We start from the raw sequence: 8,322 nt of genomic DNA, 5'->3' as shown, positions 1-8,322 counted from the left end.
TATATATATATATATATATATATATATATATATATATTTGTGTGTGTAAAACAACAATGTTAAATCATAAAAAATTGAGATTTGAATTGTAATTCTTTTTGAATTTTGACTCATGTGGTTAATTTAAATTAATTCAATATCAATTTTAGTTGAAACATAATGCTATTGGTATGTTAGAATTAAATAAAATATATTAGTTTATAGTGAAATGTGATTTATATGTGCAAATAATTAAAGACAAGAGATAAAAAAATCACACACAAAAAGTATATTGGTTCACCCAACTCGAGCGAGTCAAATCCTCACAACCATGAGATTTTTATTATGTGCTTTAGAATTAGAATGTTATCTTTCACACAATTTCTATTGATTAATTACAATATTCGTCTTTCAACCTATAAATGATTTTTACAATTATGTTTCAACCTTGAAATGATTTTTACAAATAGACTTAATATAACATAAAAGATAAAGTTGAGTTACAAATGATATGTATGATAAAACTATTTGGGATCTAATGATTCTCAACTCTTGATTTGAGATAAATAAACACAAACTCATTAAATAATTATCCACGTATATAGTGAAGAGAGTTGGAGTTTACTTTAAGAGTTTTTAACTTGTTCTTACTTGAACAAATTATGGTAGATTTGCAAATTGAACTATTGTCTTAATCTTTCAATTGGTCTTTAATTTATATATGATAAGAGACTTTTAATATTCAGTTTAAACTTAATATAGTCGTTGGACACACTTCCCAATGTGCAAATAATCTTCTGAAATAATATTTTTAAGTGTATTGTAATTTTATCCAGAACGTTATGGATTTGTCCATAACGTTCTTGCTTTGCCTTGCCTTGCTTTGCTGGAGAGTAAAGAAAAAGAAACATAATGTTGGGTGGTTTGCCATATGATCGTTGAAACTGTTCCAAATCAGAATTATGCATAACTTTCTTCATAATAATGTAAGTATAATGTATTTGCGTTCTTACTCACAACTCATCAATTTGGAGATCAATTTAATTATCAATTTTGAGGTTGTTTTCCTGACATTCAACTCGAGTTATTGACTTCACAACTGATTTGAGAAGTCTTAATATTCTTTAATTGTGGTTTGGACTAAGGAAAATGATTTATTTTTATTTTGTCTTTTAAAGATAATAATCATAATGTTCTTTTAGTAAACTAAATCGTTATTGTTTCTATGTTGTATGAAAGACGTGGGTGAGTGTTTGAATAATTGTTTAGTGTCAATCTTTTGTCTTATAGGCAAGCTGAGCTTTTCCGCAAAAAGTGTAGCAGCAGTGTTCTTTCGTCCTTGACTCCTTGTTGTCCTTTATAACAGCTCATCTATCTATAGATCGATCTCTATGTTATTTTGCTTATTTGGGCCTTCAACTTGAATTATGGTATTGATTATAGTTTTGAGTAGTCTTAATATTATTTTATCTTGAGGTTTGGACTCTAGAGAAATATTTGTTTTAATTATGTCCTTAAAACGAAATAATTAGAATGATATTGATAAATCAGAATGATTATTTGATAAACTATAATGACTTTGACAAACTAGAATGATCTTTTAATAAACTATAATGTTCTTTTGATAAACCAGAATGATCATTTAATAAATTAGAATGATTTTTGATAAACCAGAATGATCTTTTGATAAACCATGACGATCTTTTGATAAATCACAATGATCTTGATTAACCTGAATGATCATTTGCTAAAACTATAATGTTCTTCTGATCAATCTGGATATCAAACTGGGTATCATTCTACAAAACATTCTGCATGTTTGTTTTTGCAAGTAGACCTTCAAATATTGAGTTTTAATTTCTCATTAAATATTATAAAGCTCATGTGCGAAATGCTAACTGATAGCGTTTCAGCACGTATATTGAATCATTGCAAGTAATAATAAAATGATAGTACTAAGTATTGAACTAAATGATTGCGTTTTACTATTGAGTTGTATTTAATTACTAAAATTGAACAAAAAGTTTTTCGAATTGATTGAAATAATATTTTAAATTAACAAGAGTAATACAATTGATCTTTTATAATAAGAAAAATGTCACCGATGTGTTTCACTTTAAATCCAACCTTGGTGTCTAATTTGATTATAGTTACTGAATTCCTTTATTGAATTATTAATGAATTCTCTTTATTAAATTTGATCCTAGTTAGTGAATTCCGTTATTAAATTATTACAAATCACTTAAAGCTTAAAATGCCGACAGAGATACATACAAATTACTCATCAAATAAATCCTTAAATATACAAAAAAAAAAAAAATTAACTCCACAACATTTAAATCAACTATTTATTAACCAAACCGATTCCATTTATATTGACATTTATATTATTATTTATTGATATAGTTTATATAAATTTAAATAAATAAATATCTGTTTTAGTAAGAAAACACTCAACAATCAAATCAACGATACTTTTCCTTAAATTCGAATTTGAATTTGAATACAAATATTTTCAAGATAACATGCACGATATCGTTTAGTATTTAAAGATGACAGAATGGCAGAATTAAATGCATTTCTATGTCTGAATTTCTCCCGTGGATCGATGGAATGGATATAGTGGGACAAAACAACAAAAATGAGTCTTCTTGATTATTTTATATATGTTAAAAAAATATGACTTTATTAAAGGATTTTACTAATAATTAATTTAAGAGTGTTTGTTAAAGAATAAAAATAAAAATATTTTAAAAATAACATATTTTAAACTTTCAATTGGTTGAAAATACAATTTTGAAAAAATAATTAATTAAATATTTCTATAATTAAATTATTAACAAAAATACTTGTTGTATTTGTTTTTACTGAATTATTCTAATATAGTTCTGTTACTACTTACATTATAGAATCGTAAAAAGAAGTAAAATATAAATTATAAAAAAATAAAAAAGAGCAAAGAAAAAAAAAGGAAAAAATAAGATGACTACCACTATTTTGGTAGTAAATCACTCGCAGTTGAATTTTATTTGTTCAAAGTGAATATTTCACTTTATACATATTGATTATTAAATAAAGAATCATTGTTATTTTGTATAAATATATAATCAATTTAATTATTATATAAATATTGATTCATTCACTTTAATAAATACTCACTTTAAAGAAGTTAAATTCCACACACTTATAAATTAAAACAGTTTAACTTAAAATAAAATAAAATAAAATAAAATAAAAATCAACGAACTTAATGGATGAGATATTAACCTCAAATGAACTTAACCTAAAAATAGATAGTTAGATATGTTATTAATTAGTTATTTTGGATAATCCAATATATATTTGGATGAATTTAATCAATAAAATAGTTAACCTTAGAAGACCCGAAATGAGACGGTTTATAACCGGAGTTAAGTAAATAACTTGTTAGCAAGGCAAGTGAGAAACCCAAAAGCGTATAGGTTTCATGTTTGGTTGCCCTCTCTCTCTCTCTATAAGATTTCTACACAGCAAATAAGGAATAAAAAAATATAAAAAAAAACCCGAAATAACGGCATATTCTGTTCCACCACAATAGCACGGCTCATATTTTGATCGACCAAGTCTTTCGCATTTTTCTCTCCGATATCCTATTAACAACCACTTATCCTCTTTTCAATAACCCATTCCATCCTCTTATATTCTTTTCTTTCATCTCATTCCACACTCTTTTTCTTTTTTCTTCTCAAACACACGCACACACTATATACTAAAAACATTCATAATAACAAATTAATGGTCGTGAAGATGATGAAGTGGCGCCCTTGGCCTCCACTCCTCTCCAAAAAATTTGACGTCAAACTCACCGTAACAAAACTCTTATCCTCCGATCTGTTACGTCAATCTTCTTCCAAATTAACGGTTGAGATTAAATGGAAAGGTCCTAAGTCAACCCTCGCTTCTTTGCGACGTTACTCCGTCGCTAGAAACTTCACCAGATATTCTCAAATTCAGTTAGACGACGTTGGCGATTATGTTGTTTATTGGGATGAAGAATTTCATAATCTTTGTAATCTAAACGCTCTCAAAGACAATGCCTTTCTTCCCTGGGAAATCGCTTTCAATCTCTTTGATGTAATGTCTCTCTCCCTTTTCCCCTCTTTTCACGCACTTTCTTTTATATTTTAATAATCCATTATTATATTAAATTCAAGAGTATAATCAAAAATAACCGTGTCAATTTTTTATTTATTTTTATTGATGGATTATATTTGTTATAGGTTTCTTGGGTTTGTAGGATTCAAGAAATTTTGGATGATTCTGTGTGTTGGGTTGTCCGCGATCATCTGTTTTTGTTTTTTTGCTTCATAGTATTTGCTCTGAAAAATTTGTTGTTGTCTTTTATTTCACCTACTCATTTATCTTTTCAACTGCGAATTTAAGGTCATTAATTGAAAGGGTGCGGTTTGTTTTGTGTGTTTGTGGGTTACAGTCTTACATATAATGTCACTGTTGACGTATTGTATTTTTCACAGAATTAGGCACTAATTTGTCCAAAAATATAAGTAAAAATGGATAAAAAGGATATATTTAATTTAAATTTGAATCAAAATTTATAAGTAAGAAGGGATTAAGTGGATATATTTAGTTTAAATTTGAATCAAATATAAATTTTTTTGACTAATTTTTGTTTATATTTTGAGATGTAAGTTATTCTTTTTTAAATATAAATTAAAAATTTGGAATTTTCCTTCCGGTTTTTTGGACTAGTTGACTTTTTGGCATTATTATGATTTTCTTTACTGTAACTATTAATTTATTATTTTTTTAATGTTTTAATTAATAAGGGCATATTACTGTGTTCATTCTTTTACTTTGCTAAACAGAGTCTTTGTTGGTTTTTTTTTTAATGAATTGTAGGGATTGAATGAAAGGTCAAAGAAAAAGAGTATTGTTGGAACAGCTTTGTTGAATATTGCTGAATTTGCAAATTCATCTGTTCAAACTGGTGTTGATTTGAACATTCCACTCACAATACCCGGTGGTTCTGCAGATCAATCTCCTTTACTTTGTGTAAGTCCATTTAATTAGACCTTTCTGTGGTTCAATTTACTGTCACGACAATAAACTAGTCACATTCTAGCTTAGGATTTTTGTCTTTGTTCTTGTTTTCACAATATATATCTCAATTCAATTCAACTGTATGCAGATATCAATTAGTTTGGTGGAGGTAAGAGGTTCTCACGGGAACACAGATTCAGTTCAGAGATCAATAGTTCCTGTATCGTCTCCACCGGCCCAGTCAGCTGGTACTACAATGACAGAGAAAGATGACCTTTCTGCAATTAAAGCTGGTCTTAGGAAAGTAAAGATTTTCACAGAATATGTATCCTCCAGGAAATCACAGAAGGCGTCCCGTGGAGAAGAAGGAAGTGATGGCAAGTGCTCTAGGAGTGAGGATAGTACTCCTAATTACCCTCTAGACTCTGACTCACTCGATGATTTCGAAGGAGATTCGGACGAGGGAAAGGAGGATTCTTCCAGTGCTGGGAATTCAATTAGTTATGGAACATTGGCCTTTGCAAATGCTGGAGGATCATTATTTTATTCCAATGCGCGGATGAATTCCGACGACGGCGATTGGGTTTACTACAGCTATAGAATTCCTGATGCTGGGGGTTTGCAGATGGAGGATTCAACTGCATCTTCTTCCGAGCCTTATTTATTGCAAAGTACAAAGCGCAGCATACTTCCATGGAGGAGGAAAAGGAAGTTGAGTTTTCGATCTCCTAAAGGTCATAGGGAAGTTCCATTGTTAAACAAGGCCTATGCTGAAGATGGTGGCGATGATATAGATTTTGATCGCCGGCAACTTAGTTCTGATGAATCCTTTTCTTCGAAGGTAACTAAGAACTATTTCTTACTTGTATATCAAGTTATCAACCCAATTTTGTTTCCAACTCTTTGGAGTAGCTTTACTTTTATTACAGTTTTAGGCCAGCCCTCATTCATTGGTCTGGTAGAGATTGTAAACTAATAGAAAAATATGTTATACTGTTATATTTTACTTAGAAATGAGTCATATAAACTTATGTTGCTCACTGTTATTGATTAGTTAATTTATATTGTTTGCTAGTTTCACAAGACCGAGGATAATTTGTGGGCGAATGGATCATCAGTCTCAGAATTTGGAGATGATTATTTCGTTGTTGGAAGTTGGGAGCAGAAAGAGATCGTGAGCCGCGATGGTCACATGAAACTTCAGACACAAGTCTTCTTTGCCTCAATCGACCAACGCAGTGAACGTGCAGCAGGCGAGAGCGCATGTACAGCTCTCGTTGCTGTAATTGCTGATTGGTTCCAAAACTACCGCGATCACATGCCCATAAAGTCCCAATTTGACAGTTTAATTCGAGAAGGCTCCTCAGAATGGAGGAACCTGCGCGATGACGAGACCTATAGAAACCAGTTCCCCGACGGGCATTTTGATCTAGAAACAGTCATTCAGGCAAAAATACGTCCACTTTCTGTTGTTCCCGGCAAGTCATTCATTGGTTTCTTCCATCCAGAAGGAATGGACGAGAAAAGATTTGAGTTTCTCCATGACGCCATGTCTTTCGACAACATTTGGGATGAGATCAGCAGTTCTGAACACGAGTGGCTTAACAACGGTGAAACTCATGTTTTTATTGTTAGTTGGAATGACCATTTTTTCATTCTCAAAGTCGAATCCGACTGCTACTACATCATTGACACTTTGGGAGAGAGGCTTTATGAAGGATGTAATCAAGCATACATCCTTAAATTCAACAGCAACACAGTAATACACAAAACACAGAATGTTGTTCAATCATCATCGAACGATACAACAACCGATGGCCAGCGAACTGTTGCGCAAATATTAGAGTGCAACAACAAGCAGGCCGGACAAGTTAACGGAAATAAGGAGGGTGATTCTATTGCTGCTGAGGAAGAAGAGGAGGTTGTGTGCAGAGGTAAAGAAGCATGCAAAGAGTACATAAAAAGCTTCTTGGCTGCAATACCTATACGAGAGTTGCAAGCTGATATAAAAAATAATATCACATTTTCGCCTCATCAAAGATTACAAATTGAGTTTCACTACACTCAATTGTTACAGTCTTGTATATCAATTCCTGAGGTGGAAATGGCTGCAGCAGAGACCCTTGCTCTTGCAATAAATGAGATTTCTACTTAATGGTAGTTTAGAGTTTAGATTGAAGAAATTAAGTGTACATAAGCTAACTAGTTTTTACAATTTTAACTAATAATTTACATTATGGTAGTACTCTACATAGAATGCTCTTTATTTGAGCTTTAGATTCTTTATTAATCATTCTTGGGAAGGGAATTATGTAAATGGCTCTGTAATATCTTTTTCAAGTGAGTGCAAAGTACTGCAAACTTTTGGCATCGGACATAAAGATTTTAATACTCGTGAATGCTGTTGTATAGCTTTTTAAAGACTTTTTACGCATGTTACATCTGTGTTTTGCATTTTGATTGAGATTCTGATTTCCTATGGTTCACAATATACTAGTAGTACTAGCTAGTTGGTAGAGTTGGCTTTCTTTTGAGGTGACATTCAAAACTCTAACGAAAATCCATGGCTCTTTTTAAAATGATTAACTTATACTAATACTACTTAGGAGTGTCATTCGTTAGAATTTGTCTTTCATCTAAAATTTGCATTTCTTTTTATTTTTGTTTCCTATTTTTATTTTATTTTTCTTTATAAAAATTAAAACAAAATCTGGAAAGGATGAATACATTTCATTCAATTTGGTTCTAATTTGAACTTCAAAATCGACATGTTCTATTTTCAATGGTGTCTCTTATCATTGAAATAATTTTTCAATTAAAGTTTTCACTATTATAATAAAATATTAAAATAAAACGCAATAAAATATACTTTTGAAAAGAAAAACACAATAAAAAATACGTATATGAGAACGTAATAAACTAATATTAAAATATATTCAGTCAAAAAGATATATTAAAAAACTAATAAAAATATTAATGTTATCTATTAAATTTTTTCTTTAATTATTTTATTCAAATGTTCAATTAATTACTATCTTTTTTTTTGGTGAGCAAGCATGGTATAGTTACATGATTGATACGAGTTGTATTAGGTCAAACTTTTTAAATAAAATCTAAAATAAAATTAAATTCTTAAAATAAAAAAATTGTGTGGATTTTAGTGGTGTTCTGAAGGTGAACATTCAAAGTCAAAAAACATTAGATAGAATTTTTTTAAATAAAACTTTAGTTAGAGATGAAGTTATTCAACTCATTGAAAAAAACGATTAATTGATGTTACAACAATAATTTTGGTGTTTAATC

At 30.0% G+C, this 8,322-nt stretch overlaps 1 protein-coding gene across 1 annotated transcript; it reads left to right on the top strand.

Moving 5' to 3' along the window:
* The first annotated feature begins 3,439 nt into the window (after positions 1-3,439).
* Positions 3,440-7,421, top strand: LOC101506722 (uncharacterized). The gene is made up of 4 exons (XM_004494204.4): positions 3,440-4,092; positions 4,879-5,031; positions 5,168-5,860; positions 6,095-7,421. Exons 1-4 carry the CDS (start codon positions 3,754-3,756, stop codon positions 7,172-7,174), a joined length of 2,265 nt encoding a protein of 754 aa, XP_004494261.1. The 5' UTR covers positions 3,440-3,753; the 3' UTR covers positions 7,175-7,421.
* The last annotated feature ends 901 nt before the right edge of the window (positions 7,422-8,322 follow it).

This window comes from Cicer arietinum, chromosome 3, assembly GCF_000331145.2.
Source record: "Cicer arietinum cultivar CDC Frontier isolate Library 1 chromosome 3, Cicar.CDCFrontier_v2.0, whole genome shotgun sequence".
Lineage (NCBI taxonomy): Eukaryota > Viridiplantae > Streptophyta > Magnoliopsida > Fabales > Fabaceae > Cicer > Cicer arietinum.
The sequence above is the reverse complement of the archived record's forward strand: the minus strand, read 5'-3'. Positions and strand labels throughout refer to the sequence as shown.

What these genes read in the sequence shown, in the direction of transcription:
- LOC101506722 (XM_004494204.4), top strand. Translation starts at nt 3,754, where the DNA reads ATGGTCGTGAAGATGATGAAGTGGCGCCCTTGGCCTCCACTCCTCTCC. An exon ending in ATCAATCTCCTTTACTTTGT is followed by an intron (nt 5,032 to 5,167) that starts GTAAGTCCATTT and finishes AACTGTATGCAG; the next exon opens with ATATCAATTAGTTTGGTGGA. An exon ending in ATGAATCCTTTTCTTCGAAG is followed by an intron (nt 5,861 to 6,094) that starts GTAACTAAGAAC and finishes ATTGTTTGCTAG; the next exon opens with TTTCACAAGACCGAGGATAA.